At 37.1% G+C, this 20,870-nt stretch overlaps 1 protein-coding gene across 4 annotated transcripts in view; it reads left to right on the top strand.

Annotated features, from left to right (window-relative positions):
• The window catches only part of UBE2U (ubiquitin conjugating enzyme E2 U), a 50,324-nt gene that overhangs the window by 27,789 nt on the left and 1,665 nt on the right, over positions 1-20,870 (top strand). For 3 of the 4 annotated variants that reach the window (XM_025983238.2, XM_072730720.1, XM_025983237.2), the window contains 2 exons: positions 5,624-5,705; positions 15,851-15,945. In XM_025983238.2, the coding sequence (XP_025839023.2) occupies positions 5,624-5,705; positions 15,851-15,945 (177 nt within the window). The remainder of the gene's footprint in view (positions 1-5,623; positions 5,706-15,850; positions 15,946-20,870) is intronic. The other variant, XM_025983240.2, reaches the window with a different exon arrangement.

Here is a 20,870-nt window from a genome sequence, read left to right as displayed (position 1 = left end):
GTTATCTTGACCCCAAACTATCCTCTCCCCCTTATTGCCTCCCTTAGTGGTAACTCACCACTATTACATTTACTTGCCTAAACCAAAATCAGATGTTTCCTAGAGCTCTTTACTTTCCAGATTAATCTTCGTTTACTTTATCTCCTACAACATTAGGAATGTTTCCCCTCTCCACTCCACCTAGTCTCATTGAATTTCATCTCATCATTGTGGTAATCTCATATTTGGTTTCAACAGAACAAAATATTACCAAAAAAGTTTATAATTTTACGGCACAAATTAGAGCAAAAAGTAATACTAAGTTTAACAAATATTAAAAAATAAATTGATCAGTTATTTCTAAGAAATTACATATTCTTTCAGGATGTTATTATTTTATGATCACACATTACCTTCCTCACTAATTATAGATTAGTAGTAGTTAGGAAAAATAATTATGGTGCTTAAAGGAACACAATCTTTGGCAACTCTACCAGTATAAATAATTTTATTACTTTCGATGCCAGGGTATGTGAATATTTACTTCATTTGAAAGATTTGTGGAAAAAAAAAAGAGATTTGTGGTTGGTGCTCACTAGTCAACCCAGCAAACACAACTTGAACACCTCGTATGTGGAGGCACTGAGGAACTCAGATGGGATCCAGAAGACAGGAACCCTTACCAAACAAGGTATCCAGAGACAGTTGGCATGCTTTAGGAAAAGATTCAGCATCCAGCTCTTTAACCATAAAACAAACCAACTGGCATAGAATGGTGCCTTATGGAATAACATGCAACTATATAGAAGTACTTGGAAACTCCAAACTGCTAAGAAAAAAAAAGAAAAGAAAAGCACCTGCCAGAACTTTGGGGACTATGGAAATGATTGTCTTGCTAATAAAGAACAATTAAAAATAGAAGGAAATCATGAAGTACCACTGACTATAGTTTCTTCTTCAAAAGAATTGACACCAAAATGTTTAATTTGGTTCTCATGTCCATGCCTGTAGTATGTAAATTCATCCCTTTTTGTGAAGCCAATAGTTTTAGTGGCTGCCTCTAGCCCAGAAGAATTTCTGAGACTGATTCTAGCCCTTGATGCAAGATTTCACAATCACCCTGCCTGTTCTCCCCCAAGGGACTTGTTAAAAGAATGTTTCAGGAGCTTTCCTTCAATAATAACCAGCACTTAATTTTTAAAAATTAAATTTAAACCTTACATGTGCTGCTGGCCATTTTGTCTTTGGATAATTCAGCTGGATGAGATCCAGTACTATTTTTTAACAGCCTAATTTCCTGGCAATAATAAAGATGAAGCTTTGAGATTATAGAATGATTCTTCAGCTACTGAGGAATAAAAAGGGAAACTTCTAATAACTTCAGTTTCTACAGTTACATTCTTTTTTAAAATTTTAGTTTGTTTTTTAGAGAAGGAAAAGCATGGGGAGGGAGGATCTTAAGCAGGCTCCTTGGCCAGCACAGAGCCTGACGTGGGGCTCCATTTCACAATCCTGAGATCATGACCTGATCCAAAATCAAGAGTCCAACACTTAACTGACTGAGCCACCCAGCTGCCCCTCTACAGTTATATTCTTATCGCTGCAAAGATTATGAAACTCTTGTGCATATTTTTAAAAACTTTTTTATGAATATTGATGAGTGGTTATATTTTGATTTGGGGTATTAACTCTTTTCCATATCTTTGTGCTATAAATCTACCCATAGTTACGTGTGCCATAATAATAGTAAGTTTATTCATGTACAGTATGGTTTACAGAGTATATTCTTGTGTTTCTTAATCATCCCAGTCTTTGTCAACCAATGTTTATTGAATGCCTAATATATGTCATGCATAGTAGTATATCAAGCCTCTGAACCAGGCATTATTATTATTACTCTGTTTTACAGATGAGAAAACCAAGACCAAGAGAAGCTAAGTAATGGACCTAAGGTCACACAGGTAGGAGGGAATATTATATACTGGTAAAAAGTGTAAATTGCTGAGACTTAATCCCAACTCTGCTACTTACTAGCTGTGTGACTTTAGGTGAGTTTTCTCTTCAATCTCTCTGTGTCAGTTCCGTGTCTGTAAAATGAGAATAATTACAGCACATGCCTTATAGCATTGAAGCACTTATAGTAGTGCCTAGCACATAGTGAGTGCTCAATGAAGGTGGCTGTTATTAATTAGTACAAGTAGTCTGTGGCTCTAGGACTTGACCCAGCAACTCACATCTGTTGCTCTTTTTATCATGCTATCCTGCCTCCATAACGTGATATCAAAATGCCATCTCTATATAGACTGAGATCTAAATTAAACTCTGAAGTATATGCAGTACATTTTTCAATAATTATAATTATTAGTTTATAATCATAGGCAATCATATGGGAACATGTACTGATAATCCACTGTTCTCTGTCCATCAGTATAGAATGGCAAATAAAAGTTTGGCAGAGAACAAACCAATACATATGGTTGTGGGCAACAGCACCTTAATGACAGAATATGATCCCCATAAGGAAATGTTTATGTTAAAGGAAAAGAATTCCTTCAGACCAGTGTACCCTGTAATACTGAGAGGAGGCTTTCTGGTGTTTGTTTGCTGTCATCAGACAGACTAGACACCCCAGAGCATAATGGGGATGCTTGCTTTTGCCTAAAAGACTTCCATTCTTTGAGTCTTTGAGCGGGAAATAAGGGCCAGTGTCCCTAGGATGCATTTAGATGGAAGAGGCAGCAGCATCTCATTCTAATGCAGTGGTTCTCAGTCTTGGCTGCTCATTAGAACCACAAGAGGAACTTGTAAAAATTCCCATGTAAAAGGCACACCCTCAGATTAATTACATCAGGATCTCTGGGAGCAGGACCTAGCGGTAGTAGTTTTTAAAGCTCCCCAGGTGATTACAATGTGCAGCCAAGGTTGGAAAGGCTGCAGTGAGAAGAGCATGGTATTGGAAGTTGGGGACTCCAGAGCTCTGAACTGGTTTTGCCACATACAGTTAAGTGAATTTATGTTAGTCATTTAACTCTTTGTGCCTTATTTTTCATTTCTTTTCACTGACAGAAGCACTCTATGTTAAGTTGCTCTGTGATTAGTATGAGATCATATGTGTGAAAATAAAACAACTTGCTAAGGCAAGTTGATGCTATTGTATTTCTTTGGGTGTGACAGTCCCAGGAGTGGAAAACAAAATTGAAATCAACCTATACAGATGCTGGATAAGAGATGTGTCATGGAAAAAAACAAAATAAAGGTGATGCACAGTTATCCTTAGAAGGAAGGGAAGGAAAGAAGTGGGTTACAGAACCAGTAGAAGATGATTTTCCATCACAGATACAAAACTGCCACAAAGATAAGATATGGTCATGATGGGGAATTTCAGCTTCAAAAACTTTGGACAAAATTTCACTGATCCTTTCCTCCTGCTTCCCCTCATGTGCCCGGTGCCCTGCATTATTTCCCTCCTGTCACCATCACTCATTGAGCATTTTCCATGTCTAAACAATGAGCTGTGTGTTGGAGATAACATACATATTATAATAAGTGTTTTAAGAAGTTTATGATCAAATGGCAGAATAGGTGAATGAAAAAACATAGGGATAAAATAGAAAGCATTAAAATAAAGTTTGTACAAATACTGTGGCATTTTCCAACTCTCAGCAGAGAAAGCAATGAAGAAAATGAGTCAGTGATAAAATATTAATGGAAATATTCAGGAAGGATGACCATAACATATGGGGTTTCATAATATATAAGGAAGAGACTAATATACAAATTCAAATAGAAAATGTAGGGAAGGTAATTTCAAAAACATTAAGAAAATATATGAATTATCTTTGAATACAAACCTCAAATTTAAATTCGTCTAAGTGATAATGAAGAGTCTCAATGAGAAGACATTACTCAAATTTTGTTTGTTCATCTGTGAAGTGTATATTGTAATGGTAACCACTGCTTTCTACTTTACAAATGCCCAATGTGTAGGAAGAACTCTTGTTAATATTAGTTTTATAATCATCTAAAGGAAATAATGAGACCTCACTAAGAACCCTAGGGAGCTCAGATTTGCTTCCTTAATAAGGAAAGGAGGAGTATAAGTCTAAATACCAACAAAAATATTAATAAAGGCCATAAGAATATATATATATATATATATATATATATATATATATATATATATATATATATATATAGGTGCTTGGATGGCTCATTTGATTAAGCGTCTGCTTTCAGCTCAGGTCATGATCCTGGAGTCCTAAGAGCAAGCCCCACGTCAGGCTCCCTGCTCAGCAGGGAGTCTGCTTCTCTCTCTCTGTCCCTCCCTCTGCTTGTGCTCTCTTGTGCTCAGTCTATCAAATAGAATAAAAAAAATCTTTTTTAAAAATATGTATATATGTATTTGTGTGTGTTTGAAGGAAGAAAAAAAACTAAAGACAAGAACTGATGAAAATTATGTAATATTAATAGGCAAAAATGAGAACTATTCAGTTTAAATGTTTCTATCAATGACATATTTCATCAAGCTAGCAGAGGTTAATCAATCATTGTTTAGAAGGAAGCTCCAGAAAAAGGTAGGTAAGACTGGTGGAGAGCATCTAGTTGGTTAAATAGTGCAAGACTATAAACCCAGGACAATTACAAGAAACAGGGAGATGGATGGATAGATAAAGTGTGTGTGTGTGTGTGTGTGTGTGTGTATGATCTGGCTGTCAATAAATTTTATGTTAATGTGATTGAAGGCATAAGGCATATAATTAACCACAAACATATGTGCCAGTAGTGTAATGTGATTTCCAGGAAATAATATAGCAGATCTGAGCTGAATTGATAGAAGTATAGCACACAGGTCAAGGGAGACAGTAACCCATTTACATCTTTGCTATTCAAAAGAAATCAAGATCCTGAGCCAGTTCTGTATGTAAACTTTCATAGGAACATTAACAAAGTTCACCACCGGGATGATGAGGATGGTTAGGTCTCCAGAAACCATGTCCTTGGTTGAAGCTGACAGAACTGAGGTGGCTCTGAGAGCCATCGTGAAATATTAGAAGGGCTTTCTCCCATGGGAAAAGGATGAACCTAGCTAGTATTGCTCCAGAGCTCAGAACTGAGACAAGTGGAAACTCAGCACTCAGATTGAGAAACACTGTGACCTTACTGTCCGGCAATGGCAATAGGCAATTTCCCAACAATAGAGGGGAGTTTTCTGTCGTTGGCAAGGGATTCATTTGGAGGCTGGATTGGATGATCATCTGTTGACGACTCATGCTTTGTGAAAGATCAAGACACACCGTATCATTTCCAACTCCAAGATTTTATGTCTTTACTCATAGTGCTGAACTAGAATATTGATAAACTGTGGGATCTTTAGTTTTTGTATGAGTTATTTTAACACCTTCATTACTACAAATGATATATAAACAAGTGTGATTATAATGAAAACTTTGAAGAAAAGTCTAATTGTTTCAAAGTTCAAGTCAAAGGAAGAAATTTGTTAAGTGACTGAACATTGTAGTATGACTTGAATGATATAGTGTACATCATTGCCATATATCAACTTAATGAAAAGTAAGTTATTTTAAACTTAGAACTATTATTAAAAAATGCATACACAACTCCTTTTTCAAAACTCTAATTTCAGTGCTTGAAGACCCAAATTTTATTGGAGAGTATTATAAACAGAAGAAAGTTGAATTAAAACATACTAAAGAATGGAATTTAAAGTAAGTAATTTGATTCTACTTTCTACTGTCTAACTGACTCATCAGAAGAAATCTTTGGAAATAACAATGGTTGCCCTTTTCTAAACATAAGAACAAGAATGAGAAGGTATCATTTTTTCCTTTCCTATGAACCCAGATGGGAAACATCTTTTGCTACTGTTAATCGTAGAAATGTCGGTTATTTGACCAGCAAAAAAGGGATTTATTCAGGAGTAGCAGAGAATTGCAATTTGGGATTTACAAACTAGGTCAAAACGACAGGGCAAGTCCAAGAAATGTTGGAAGAAGAATGACACTTTATAGAAAAGGAGGAAGTTGGGAAGAGTTGTTTTGAAAGGAAGTCCATTGGAGAAAAGCAAATGTTTGGAATGATGCCCATTTGTCATTGACTGAGTTACTGGAGTAGTCCATTTCTTATAGGAAATGCAATGGACATCTTTCCCATTGGTATCTGTGATTGAGAATTCTTTCCTGTTGATGATTCTTCTGTTGGAGTCGGTAATGGACAGTTCTTGGAATTGATGCTAGGTAGTAGAGCTCCTCCTTCTGGCCCCAACTCCATTTTAGGAGGGTTCCCTTTATTAATTTTCACCTGTTGACTGCCAAAAATAGAGATGATCATGAGACGCAGTGAAGGACTCTCACGGTATCCTCCACATTAATTCTTTTACTCCCATTCCCATTATCCTTATCAAAATATGACTTAGAAATAGGAAGGGGGCACCTTGATGGCTCAGTTGGTTAAGTGGCTGAGTCTTGATTTCAGCTCAGGTCATGATGTCGGGGTTGTGGGATGGAGGCCCACCTGGGGCTCCATGCTCAGTCAGCGGGGAGTTTGCTTGAGATTCTCTCTCTCCCGCTACCCCTCATACTTGCACACATGTGTGCACTCTCTCTCAAACAAATAAAATCTTTTTAAAAATAGGAAAAAACTCAAAATAGAACCCTCAAAATAGAACTATCACCAGTTAGCATTTCATCCTTTTCATAGTTCCAACTATCTTTTTCCACAGATTTTTCACTCAGGAACCAAATTATTTCATCTAACAAAAAAGTATGTAGTAAAATATAAAACTGCAATATATTCAGAAATTATTGACTATTGGGACCACATTAACGAAGGAATCTTAATCTCATCTTTGGTCACTTGAGTCCTAAAGGCAGTTTTTCTTTTTCATCATGTTAAAGCAAAGATTACATCCCAGCTCTGTGATGTTGGTGAGGCTATAGTACTTATTCCAGTGTGCTTATTTCAAGGTACTTGGTAAATGTTCTACACAATGTAAGAGGAATTAAAGATCCTTCTCTTTTTTGGCATTTACCTGAGGTCATTTATCTCAGTTTTTAGCTCTTTGGCTTGTTAGCAATGTGGTTATTTCTAGATAGAAATACAGGAGTAATAAAAATAATGAGCTGTATTTTTAAAAAGATTTTATTTATTCATGAGAGACACAGAGAGAAGCAGAGACATAGGCAGAGGTAGAAGCAGGCTCCTCAGGGAGCCCCGTGTGGGACTCCATCCTAGTACTCTGGGATCATTCCCTGAGCCAAAGGTAAATGCTCAACCACTGAGCCACCCATGTGCTGTATTTTGAATTTGTGTAGAAATTGAAGTTCTTAAAAAAAATGTACTCTCCTACTGTTAACATCATAATTCAGATTAGGTTTTTCAGTTGGATATTCTTTTTTTAGTTGACTTCTGTGACAACTTCCCTTCAAGCCAAAGTGGAGAAAAGCTTTTGCATTCAATACTTTTCTGCTTTCAGAATAAATTACAGGCAGTAGAAAAGTCTTTTAAAGCAGAATTTGAAGGAGTACAAGCATGTTTTTTTCTTAAAGCCATGTTTCAATTTTTGTTTAGAGTTAAAGAAAGCTACTTGGAATATAAGGTTAATTTTGCTTTGACATGACTTCCTTTTTTATTTCCTTTAACAGAACTGCTTTGTTTTATTTGTTTGATCATTGATTCATTATGTAATGCCAGCATCCCACAGAACCTCAAATTTAGAAATAGTAGGGCCATGTCATTTTCAACTTATCCATCCACTTCTACATATGGCTGAAATAATTGTGAGCTGTTTGAGTGCTAGAACATTTTTCCACATACATTATTTGAAGTTACAGGTCAAATTATCATGTGCATGGCTGACCCTGTCAGAATAAAACTCTCACACCTCATGCCATCTGGTGGTTGATGAGAATATATTTAGATCAAATGATACTTGCTTCTTTTAAATTTTGGAGTTGTTTAAAAACACAAGTTTTTTTTCACTAAAGTTTTTTTTAAAGATATTACATTTAGCTGAATAATTTTGTTGTGGCATAAATATGTAACAATATGTTGCAAAAATCTAAAGTATGGTGAATTAGCCTCTTTTTCAAGTAATTATTAGGAGTCTCATGTTCTGCCAAAATACAATATAATAAAGTGGTCAATTCATAGAGACTCAAGTAGAAAATGTTTGGGCATCTTTATAAGTGAGTAATTGGTCTAAACATACATGTAACATAATACCATTATGCATGTCTCTGTTTTAATATTGAAAATGCTTTTTTTTGCACTGAAATTTCCTGTTAAAAAACAAACAAACCAGAAAATGCAAATTAACAGCCTTTCATCTGCATAGTATTAAGGAAAGAGACCTATCTTTCCTGCTTCATACCCTCCTCCTAGTGTCCCCCACCCCATCTCCTCATCAATCAAGACTCCATTCTTAAGCCACACTAGGTTCTTTTTTCTCACTATTATTTCAGGACATAAGATCTCTTCACCACTTTGTGCCTTCTGCCTGGGATATCTTTCCCAGCAGGGTCTTTGCTGGTGGTCTAGCATTAGGCTTTGGTCTGAATGAAAAGGTGGAATGTGGAGTCCTTAAGCACAGGGACATGGGAGCCAGACTGTCTGAATTTCAGTCCTGGGTCTGCCAGTTACCAACTCCTTGACCAACTCAGGGCAAGTTATCAGATTTCTTTGTGCCTCAGTTTCCTTGTCTGTTAAATGGCAGTAATAACTGTACTTTCCCTCAAGGAGTTTGTGAGGATTGATACATAAATACAAGTAAAATTCTCCAAACTATCTGGTGCATAGTAAGTACTCACAAGGTCCACTGTTATTCATGCTTTTCCTACTGTGGCCCTAGTTCCATTTTCAGCTAGAACACCATTCTTTGGAGGTAGCAAAGGGGGGGGAAAGCATAGGCTTTCAGGTCAGACAGATCTTAGGAAATTCTTACCGACTCTCAGCTTGTTTTCTTATCTATTAAATAGAGATAACATCACTTACCTTGCAAAATTGTTTTACATTTGATCTCTTGAGGTCATAGATATGTAGGCAGGTAGTTTTGACTTAAAGACATTCAATAAATATTAGTTCCTGAGGAGAGGAGGCGATAAAAACCCACACCTCCCAACTTTTCAGAGAATAAAAATAGTCAGAAATGGGTTAAAATTGTAAAATTTTCTCTGGCTAGAACACAGGCAAGGCCATGTATCATGACCGCATTTATTTTAGTTCCATGATACATGTGGTTCTTTTCCCTTTTCTCCTTCCTGGAAAAATGCATCACATCAATGGATGGTGTGACGATCCAGCCCAACATACGTTTGTGAAGGTTTCCACATCTCCCCATGCTCTCCTTCTTCTTCTTCTTCTTCTTTTTTTTTTTTTTTTTACAAAGAACAAGAAATTTTATTATCTCGAATGCTGGTGCATAACCAACGAGGAAGAAGCTACTTGAGGAGAGACCCGACATTCCACGGTCTTTTGGGCTCATTCCAGATAGATAGTAACGGTGCCAAGGAAAAAAGTCTATCTTCAAAGAAAATTTTTGTTGCGCAGAGTAGAATAGGGCAGTGACTGCGCTCTTATGAAAGCATTGTTGGAGAAGAAGAAACATATCAGGACTTTGGAAATCTGTTTTCAAGAATGTTCCTGAAACACCTGCCGCTTAGACTTTGTTACTGATCCTGATTATTTTCCTTGCATTGGGGAAAATACCTTTCATATTTCACTATAAGGAATGGTTTTGCTCTCCTTCAATAGCATTCTTTTCCTGTCTCTTTCAGCACCTGTGGTATAGAAATCTGGAGAGTGACTAGGGCGAAGCCATTATTGTAGCTTTATATTCTTGGCACTTAGCACAATACCTGGCACCTAGCAGGCACTTGGTCATGTTTGTTGAATGGTGCGTACTTACCCTGTTTCTCCACTTAATAGGCGAATTAAATGTGAAGGCAGTTAGCTTTTAGAAAAATTAGAAAAACTTTTTAGAAAAATTAAATGTAGATGCTGACTTGTATTAAGGCCAATTCTAATAGAAAGATAATGATTCTATTTGGAGAATTCTAAGGGTATAGTTATAGAAGAATGATTGAAAACTGGAAATACAAATGACTTGTGAATATTTATGCAAATTCTTAAGTTGTACACATGTTTTTAGTTAGTATTAATAGGAACCCATTGTTATTATAAGCACCTCATAAATATTCATGAATTGATCATTTGGTGTGGTCATTTGATCATTTCTGAGGCCTTTTTTCCTCCTCTGTTGCCTTGCCTGTCTCTTGACTATTCATGTAAATGCCTTATTTCTACTAAGACATCGGAAAGAATATGAATCTAGAGGCTAATCAGTACTTTGTATTTATTTTCTCTGGAGAAATAGAGATACAAAATCAGAACATTGCAAGCTGTTCCTTTAAATATTCTCCCTTTTGCACAAGTAAAACTACTGATGTCATACTCTGTGGCTAATGAATGCTTATGTGGTCATGGAAGTAGCTGTGTAGGTAACCTAGGCTTTGTCAGACAGCAAGGTATCTAAATAAAAGTTATCAGTTCTGGAGTTTTACATTCTTTGCAGCTTTAGAGGAGAATATTGCTCTTGTCTACACATAAGGGGTACAGAAGGAAGAGGAACCAAATGGTGAAGCACTTCCTATGTGCCAGGCATTCTTTTATTCCTTAATGTAATACTGGCCACTTAGAGTTGGCCTCTAAGTGTAACCCCACAGTAGTACCCATCAGCCTCCTGCAAAGCTGTAGCAAATCAGCTTGCATGCCAAGTCAAACCCCTTCTTAGTTATACAGACACAGCTTCAAGAGAAAATCCGTAGCCTTCCTCTGTATCTGGATTGTCAACCCCCTAAGTTCTCCACAGAAATTCTGGAAACATAGATGTAGATAATACCTACAGTTTACTAATGAGAGAAACATGAGATTAACCAGCTTGCCTGAAGTTATTAATAGACATATTTTGTATTTGAAAACTAAAACTAAATTATTTCCTAATTGCCTGTTAACGTATTTGTATTAAAAGCTTAAATTTGGGGGCACCTGGGTGGCTCAGTCAGTTAAGCATCTGCCTTTGGCTCAGGTCACAATCCTGAGGTCCTGAGATCAAGTCTCACATCTAGCTATCTGCTCAGCAGGGAGCCTGCTACTCCCTCTCCCTTTGCCTGCCACTCCACCTGCTGCGCTCTTTCTGTCAAATAAATAAGTAAAATCTTTTTTAAAAATATGCTTAAATTTTTCAGGTAATGTTTAAATATGGTCCACCCAGTTGCAAGCACAAATCAAGTCTACCTTTTGCAGAAAAAGGGTTTTTTGGTCAATCTCAAATTCTATTATTAAACAATGTTAACTCCTTTCTCCTTCATAAAACTTTTATTTTTATAAAAAATACTATGGACATAGTTGTACTGTATTTTAAACTGAGGGGTTAATATATATTATTTCTAAGTTTCTGTATCTGATTTTGTGTTTTAACTTACATAATATGTGAGTTACTGATTTTGTGTGTTACTATTTGATTTCTTTTCTCCAGTTATATAGAAAACATTTATGATGAATACATTAATTTAATGTATGTTTGTGCTGTCTTTTCAGGGCTATTGATATTAAACATTGTTTTTATAGATTTGCATAATTATATACCTAATGCATTTCTAAGGAGGAATGCTGGCTTTAGTTTATTCCCCAAAGACTGAACCTTGAATGCCATCTTGTGGTTAAGGAGAGAATTAGCATTAGAATGAGCATTGGAAATATCCCTTTTAAAATAGAGACATGGAAAAGAAATATAGACAAAGGAAAAAAATCGCTTTAAAAAAATAATTTCTAAAAAAAAAATTTAAAAATTAAAAAATAATTTCTGCCAAGCAACTACTTAGTATCTGCCTGGATGGTCTTAGACACAGGGAGCTCAGTACTTCAAGGACCATTCAAACAGCTGGAATCTCCTGTATTTCTAACTAAAATCTAATACCTTATGATATTCAACAACTCTAGGTAACAGGTAGCAACTTACAGTGCCAATAAAATTGTTAAGAATTTAAGATAAACGGGACATCTGGGTGGCTCAGTGGTTGAGCATCTGCCTTTGACTTGGCGTGATCCCAGGGTCTGGGATCGAGTCCTACATCGGGCTCCCTGCATGGAGCCTGCTTCTCTCTCTGCCTGTGTCTCTGCCTCTCTCTCTGTCTCTCATGAACAAATAAATAAAATCTTTAAAAAAAAGAATTTAAGATGAACAAAGATTTGGGTTTCTAATTTTACTTTTTAACTTAATAATTATGACATCTTCCTTTACAGTCATTTAATTTGCATTTCTTTAATGACGCTAAACATTTTTAAAATCATATATGTTTTCAGTTATATAAAGGCAAATGGGTGAATAAAAAGGAAAATGTTAATACTTGTGTAGTTTTTTGAAGACTGAGATTTATCAGAGAGGGATGAAAGGTATAAATCAAGTTATATTTTATGGGAGGGTGGAGGGTTAGAGAGAGAGAGTGAAAGAGAGAATTTTAAGCAGGCTCCATACCTAGGACAAAGCCTGATCTCATGGCCATGAGATCATGACCTGAGCTGAAATCAAGAGTTGGATGCTTAACCAACTGAGACACCAAGGCGCCCCAGTTACATTTTTTTTTCCAAAGTTATATTTATTCTGAGTAAGATTCCAATTTTTTTTTGGTTGGTTTTGTTTTTTGTGTTTGCTTGTTTACTTGTTTTGGTGCTCACACAGAAGTTGCAGAGGGCTAAAAATTGTGTGTATTCTTGCTAGTTAGGAATGTAAGACCTCTTAATTCAAGGGGACAGTGAAGAAAGACTTCAGAAGGGTCATGCCTTAGCAATAGGGCTAGATTAGCACCCCCAGTAAAAGCTGTTCTAGACCCATAGGAAAGCTTAAATATCCTTGTATATGTCAAACTGATTTGTGAGATACTGACCTACATTTAAAACAACTATTATTCATCTTATAAAATGTACTCAAGGATCTAAAGAAAACCATGATTGTAATAAAGAGAAATTGAAGAGATGCAAAATGCCACTGGAACATCTACAGATAAAGTAAATTTAAAAATGTAAATATACACTGTTGGGAACAATAAATTACATATTATAGAAGAAATGGCCCATGAGACTAAAAATGTAGCAATATAAACTCTTGAAAATAAGCATGGAGAGAAAAGAGACTGGGAAAAAAAAGAAAACCTCAATGAGCTGTATGGCAATATCAAGTGGTAGAAGTTACATGTGATTGGGCATCCCAGAAAGGAACTGACAGGAAAAAAATACATGAAGAAATAATTATGCCTAAAAATTTCCAGATTTGATGAAAGCTATAAACTTAGAAATTAAGAAACTCAATGAATCCCAAGGGACGTAAATATAAAGAAACCATACCAAGGCACATCGTAATCAAAGCACTGAAAGTCAGTGATAAAGAGAAAAATCTTCAAAGCAGCAAAGGATAGGGACGCCTGGGTGGCTCAGTGGTTGGGCCTCTGCCTTTGGCTCAGGGCCTGGTCCCGTAGTCCCAGGATCGAGTCCCACATCGGGCTCCCTGCATGGAGCCTGCTCATCCCTCTGCCTGTGTCTCTTATGAATGAATAAATAAAATCTTAAAAACAACAACAAAACAGCAAAAGATGGATAAACACACACACGTACACACCCAGACTGCATGTAGAGTAACCAAAGATAAGAACAATCAATAACTATATGTGAGAAACTTTACAATCAAAAGATAATGACAGTTTTATAGTTCCTGAAAGAAATTACTGACCTACAATTCTATAGTCAGTGACAATCTCTCTCCAAAATGAAAGTGAAATACATTTTTCAGGCCAATAGATCCAACTACATAGATGAAGTGAACAAATTTCTTAAAAGACAATATTTACCAAGATTCTCTTAAAAAGAAATGGAAATTTTGAATAATTTTATGTCTACTAAAGAAATTGAATTGATAGTTAAAAGCCTTCATACAAAGACAAAGCTAAACCCAAATGGCTTCATTGGGAATTTTTCTAGGCATTCAAGAAAACATAATATCAATATATAGAAATTCTTCTTGAAAATAGAGCACTTCCCAATACATGTTATAAAGTCAACATTACTCCTTATTGCAATCCCTATCAAAATACCAGCAGCATTTTTCACAGAACTAGAACAAATAATCCTAAAATTTGTATGGAACCACAAATGACTCCAAAGAGCCAAAGCAGTCTTGAAAAAGAAGAACCAAACTGGAGGTATCACAGTCCCAGATTTCAAGATATATTACAAAGCTATAGTAATCAAAACAGTATGATACAGGCATAAAAACAGATGCACAGATCAATGGAACAGAATAAAGAACCCAGAAATAAACCCCCAATTATATGGCCAATTAATCTATGACAAAAGTGGCAAGAATATGCAATGAAAAAAAGGCGATCTCTCCAACAAATGATGTGGGAAAACTGGACAGCTACATGCAAAAGTATGAAACTGGATCACTTTCTTACACCATACGAAAAAATAAGCCCAAATGGATTAAGAACCTAAATGTGAGACCTGAAGCCATAAAAATTGTAGAAGAGATCACAGACAATAATTTCTCTGAATGGTCATAGCATTTTTCTAGATATGTTTCCTGGGGCAAGGGGAATAAAAGTAAAAAAATATTGGGACTACATGGAAATAAAAAGCTTCTGAAAAGGAAGGAAACAACTAACAAAACTAAAAGACAACCTACTGAATAGAAGAAGATATTTTCAAATGACAAATCCAATAAAGGGTTAGTATCCAAAATATATATAAAAAAGCTTGTACAACTCAACACCAAAAAGCCAAATAATCCAATTTAAAAAAATGGATGGGGCGCCTGGGTGGTACAATTAAGTGTCCGACTTTTGGTTTCGGCTCAGGTCATGATCTCAGGGTTATGAGATTGAACCCCACATCAGGCTTCGTGCTTAGCACAGTCTGCTTAGGAGACTTTCCCTCTGCCCCTTCCCCCTGCATGCTTTCTTTCTCTTTCACTCTCTCTCTCTTCCTCTCTCTCTCTCTCTCTCTCTCTAAAGTAAAGAAATAGTTGGGAATTTAAAAAAATTTAATAAAAAGAAACAAAATAAAATGGGCATTACTTCAATAACAAAACCAAAGACAGTACCAAAAAGAAAGAAAATAAATCCATTATAGATAAATACACCCCATATACATTGATGCAAAGATTTTAGATAATTGAATCCCATATATATAATTATAGTAAATAACATAGATGTAATAATAATATAAATTAATTATACATAACCAAGTGTGGTTTATGCCAGGAATGTAACCTTGGTTTAATATTTGAAAAATTTGGACAATGTAAAATAGAGTAAGCAAGAAGAATCATATGATCATCTCAATAGGTGAAGAAAATGTCAACACTAGTTTCTAAGTGTCTGCCTTCACTCAGGTCATGATCCCAGGGTCCTATCAGGCTCCTGGCTCAACAGGGAGCCTGCTTCTCCCTCTGTCTTTCACTCCTACTCATGCTCTCTTTCTCTCTCTCACTATCTCTCTCTCTGTTATGTAAGCTCTAGGAAACAAATGTGCCTTGCCTTACCAGTTGATGCTTTTATTACTTTTATGGTATTAATCTTACACCACATTTGTTTGCTTTTCTAATGACTACTCTGCTAGGAAACATACTGGAATAATTTCTGTTTACCATCACGCTAGTGAACACTCAGAACGTCAGCACAATCAAACCCCGTTGCTCTGCTTGACTGTCTGATTTGATATGTTTGTCTTCTCTTTCTCAAAAGTAATGTACACTTCCCAGAATTCATCTGGAAATTCAGATGACTTCTTTTTCTTATTCTAGGTATGCTGCTGCTGTGGCTGGGCTGGCTAGAGAAAGTAGAAGGCTTTCCAAAGCCAATTATCCAACTGAAAGAAATCAGCTCTGCCCAACTCCAAGTAAGTTGAGTTCAGCTTATTTGTTTTGCTTTGTTTTTAGCACTAGAATATTAGTCATAATAATAAATGTAAATCCTTTTTAAATTCAGATAAGTAGAAATCAGTGAGACCTAATCTTGTGTTCTCCTTTTAAGGTTGCTTTAACTCTTTCTAACAAAATAAATTCAGTAAATTACTTATATGGGAATTGAAGCTTTGAAAAAATTCATTTATTTACATTTTGAAGCTTACCACCCTTTAATAAGTTAATGTACAATTTGAAAATCTAAGGGTAAGTTTCAAGGTGTATAAAAGCATTCAAAACAAAAAAAACTCCAAATAAACTGATCCCTAAAGATCATTGTAGACTCAGAGATATATGCAATATGGCTGAAAAGAAAGGACTAATGTTGGTTGAGTTGTTTTTGGTGATCTTTTTTAAAATTAATGTTTTAAAAAATATTTGGAGGGCTCCTGGGTGGCTGAGCCCCTTAAGTATCTGCCTTTGTCTCAGGCCATGATCCTGGGGTCCTGGGATCGAGCCTCGCATCAGGGGGAGCCTGCTTCTCCCTCTTCCTCTGCTACTCTCTCTGCTTGTGCTCTCTTGCTCTCTCCGTCTCTCTCAAATAAATAAAAGCTTTAAAAAAAAAAAACCATTTGGGATAAGTTGAGGGGGTTTCTTGAGCAAGAAGAGAATTGGTAACCTATAATAGAAATCAACTATGGAGGGGAAAGCATTGGGTTTAGATACCAGGCCTATGCAGTTATGAGAAAGGCACCAGTTTCTGCATCCTCACCAGTACTGAGTACATAGAAAGTGCTCAGTAAATACTTGTTTCTAATATCCTGCCCTAACATGGGATTCTTGTGACTAAGTGACTCTATATATGTAAACATTCTTTGTAAACAGGAAAGTACTAGAAGTCTTAGTTTTTGCATTTCCCTGATACCTGTCCTGCAAACACAACAGCATAGGCATGCCAGGCACAGGCAACAGCCTTCTATTCAGTGGTTTTTCAAGAGCCCTGTTGCCTTATCTCTGACTTGCATTTCCCTGGCTCAGATTCTTCTTCTCTTCCTCCTTCTTGTTTTGATGTACCACTCAGATTTCCTTATCTGACCTATCAGCCTCAATCTTCTCTATTCCATTCTCCAAGAAACTTGCCTTTTCCAGCTGTACTGTGCTTCTTCCATGAACTCTCTGCCCTCTGCCATCCCTGTGCTCCTGACATGCTCACATCTGCACCAGAGGGAGAGATCTTTTGGTTCAGTTGATTATTACAATAATTCCTGTTCATGCTTTGTCAGACTTCTTTCTACAGCTCCCATCTGCTTGTGTTTTTCTGAGTCTAAAATCTTTTGTTCTCCATTTCGTTTGGGATAAAATTTATACTCTTTGACATGGCAAAGTCCTTAATGCTCTAATCTCTGTCTGCCTTTTCAGTGACATCTCTTCACACTCTCGGACTCTCACCCTAAACACAATACTGACCTAGTGGCTCATGACTATTTTCCTTCCTCATGTCAAAAAAATTTGACAAGTGTGCTGTGTTTTTTCATATTCCCACTTGAAACACCCTTTCTTCCTTTCCTTTCTTGTACCCATCCATCCTTGGAGATTCAGCTAAGGTACTTGCCTTCTCAAGGAAATTTTCCCTGTGGGCTATTAGTGCACTTTTGTCATGCCATCTCATGGCTCCCACAGAATGGGGAGCCCGATGCAGGTCTTGATCCCAGGACCCCCGGGACCCAACCAACTGGGCCACCCAGGTACCTCTAGTTTTCTATTTCTATGTAACAAATCACCACACACTTAATAGCTTAAAAAACACATATTTATTGTTTCACAGTTTCTGTGCGCCCAGAGTCCAGGTATGATGTAGCTGGATTCTCTGCTTGGCATCCCATAAGCTATGATCAAGGTGTGAGCTGGGCTGCAGTGTCATCTGGGGGCTTGCATGGGGAAGGGTTGCCTCTAAGCTCACTAAGGATGTTAATGGAATTCATTTTCTTCTGTCCTTAGGACTGAGTCCCCAGCTTCTTTCTAGCTGTATGCCAAAGAGCTCCTTTAGGTCCTAGTGGCTGCCTGAAGTTTATTGCCATGTGGGCTTTTCCAACATGGCCTCCTACCTCATCTAGCCAGCAAGGAGAGTCTTTAGGGCAAGTCTGATGGGAAAATGGAGTCTTATATAATGTAACGTAATCATGGGAGTGAGATTCCATCACCTCTGCCATATTTTATTGATTATAAATAAGTAATAGGTGCCATCCACACTTAAAATGTAGGAGTTTACATAAAGATGTGAACACTGGAATGTGGGGATCATGATGAGCCACCTTAGAGTTTGTCCTCCATACATGCTATGTTCTATAAGTCTCTTTACTGCCAATCTCCTTAGAAAATGACCTCCTGAGGAGAGAGGCCTACCTCTCAATCTGCCACCGCACAGCACTTCATCTAGTAGCCATTCAGTGTTCATGAATGAGTGAATGAATACTAGAATGAAGTAGAGTTGTTATGCTTTTATCATCTCTGATCCTGGAAGAAGATAAATAAACCCTTGATGAGTGAGCAAAGTATGAAAGGTGAGCTGGAAGAGAGACACTTTACGGAATGTCGAAAAACTGATTAGATCTCCAGGCTGAGCCTGCCATCTTTGAAAAAGAAATAAACTATATTTAGTGTCTAATCTTACTGCCAAGAGGAGAAACTATATGTAAGAGGTTGTGGTAAGTTAGATTATTGTTCAGAAATATTCACTATCTGCGAGGCCCCTGGGTGGCTCAGTCAGTTAAGCATCTGACTCTTGATTTCAGCTCAGGTCATGATCTGAGGGTTGTGAGATCGAGCCCTGTCTGCTTGAGTTTCTCTCTCTCCCTCTGCTCCTCACCCCACTGTCACCCTCTCCCCAAAATAAATAAATATTTTTAAAGGTTTTATTTATTTATTCATGAGAGACACAGAGAGGCAGAGACATAGGCAGAGGGAGAATTAGGCTCCCCACGGGGAGCCTGATGCAGACTTGATCCCAGGACCCTGGGATCACAACCTGAGCCAAAGGCAGATGGTCAACCACTGAGCCACCCATTTGTCCCAATAAATCTTTTTTTAAAAATAAATAATCATTATCCTGTTCCATTTCCTAGGCAAAATGTACTCTCTTGACCCCTGACTTTGAATTTTGCCATGTGACTTGTTTTGATCAGTAGAATATTGGTGGGTGTGGTATGCCAAGTTTGGGAAGGGTTTGTGCAATTTGGCTTGCTCTTTTTCACTTCTGCCACCGTCACAAGAACATGCCTGTGTGGTCGCAGAGAAAGATTAGAGCCATAGAGCTGACCTTCCCCAGACAACCTTCCCAGCTATTCCCAGCCCAGATAAGCCAATCTCTGGCAGATCTGCAGACATGTGATCTGAACAAACGCTTATTGTTGTATGCCACTGAGATTTTGTGGTTCTTTTTTTTTTTGTGGTTCTTTATCATGTAGCAATAGTGAACTTATACAGCATTTGAAAGGGAGGCATGACTGTTGAAAAAGGAATGAATTCTGTGCTCCTCTTTTGTAGAGGGGCTTAGCATGCCAGAGTTTGCTACTGAGAAAAATTCACCAGACATTGAGGAGGTGGGAGGAAAGAAGAGGTCTTTATTCCTGAGAAATTGATAGTTTCCTTAGACTGAAATTCCATGCAATTCCACAAACTCTTACTTTACAGATATGGTGGATTCACAGATATCTCCATCAATTCTTAATTTTTGTCGCATTTTGGGTGGCGAGATGTGTACAGCTCCTTGTACTACCCCAGGAAATCCTGGTTTTCCCACATCAGGCTAAAGTAGGTAGTGACTACTTTTCCAGTCCTCCAACTATAGCCTTCCAGACCTTCACTCTCTCACATCTACCCACACCTGTGTAATCTCTATTTTCTATATTAAACTCCTCATTCTTGTATTAGCTATAGGGCCTCTGTTTTCCTACCTGAACCCAGACACAGAAGTGAATGGAAATAAATCATTTGGCAATAATCAGAACTCATCAGTCAGAACAAATGTTAATATCTTTACCAATTAAATTATTTTCAGGTTAAAAAATATATATATATAAGCAGAGTTTCCAGGATCCATCCCCAGAAAGGCATACAAACTATATGGCAATTAGTGTTTATGCTTTTATAAGTTATTTTGTTAACATAGTAACAGAGTTCTCACCTTTGTATTGATTCCAACCAGTATATACAACGTTTCTTGGAGGGATTTATAATACTTAAAATTTTTTGGAAGAAGGAAGTTCAAAATAATATTTTTTCTGTGTCATAAGGAAACATTTTTATATTTGTTTTACATTATGCTCAGCTACTCAAACCAGAATTTCTTTTTATTGTTCTGAGGAGGGTTTTGTGTGTGTGTGTGTGTGTGTGTGTGTGTGTTAGGTTTTGTTTTTTAACAGAGCAGGAGCTAGAAGGCAAATGGTCAAAGTGATTGACTCTCAACATTTATTCCTGGCCAACAACTGGTGTCAGCCCATCACGGTAATCCCATTTCCCTTGCCAGGAACTAGCTTAGGAGCAGTATGTGACACAATTCTGCCTGAGAGGAAGTATGCTAAAGGCTTCAGGAGAAGGTTTTCCTACTCTTAAAAATGAGACTCTGAAGAGAAAAATTGCTTTTTTTCTCTCTGGATGTTGCCATGTCTGATGTGGATACTAGAACAGCTGCAGCTCTCTTGCTGTGACTCCCAAGGTTGAGAACACCACCAAAGATGGGAAAGCAGAGCAGTGGAAAGAACTGGTCCTTCATGATATTGTTGAGTCACTGGATCATTCAATCCTGCCCTACCTCTGACTTTCCTCTTCTGTAAGATAAGACATTTGCCTATTGTTTAGACTGGTGTGAATTGGGCTCTGCATCTCTTGTACCCAAAAACATGTAAATTCAGAACAGCCTACA

The sequence above is a fragment of the Vulpes vulpes genome, chromosome 12 (genome assembly GCF_048418805.1).
Source record: "Vulpes vulpes isolate BD-2025 chromosome 12, VulVul3, whole genome shotgun sequence".
NCBI classification, from domain to species: Eukaryota; Metazoa; Chordata; class Mammalia; order Carnivora; family Canidae; genus Vulpes; species Vulpes vulpes.
This window is presented reverse-complemented; position numbering and strand designations above follow the sequence as displayed.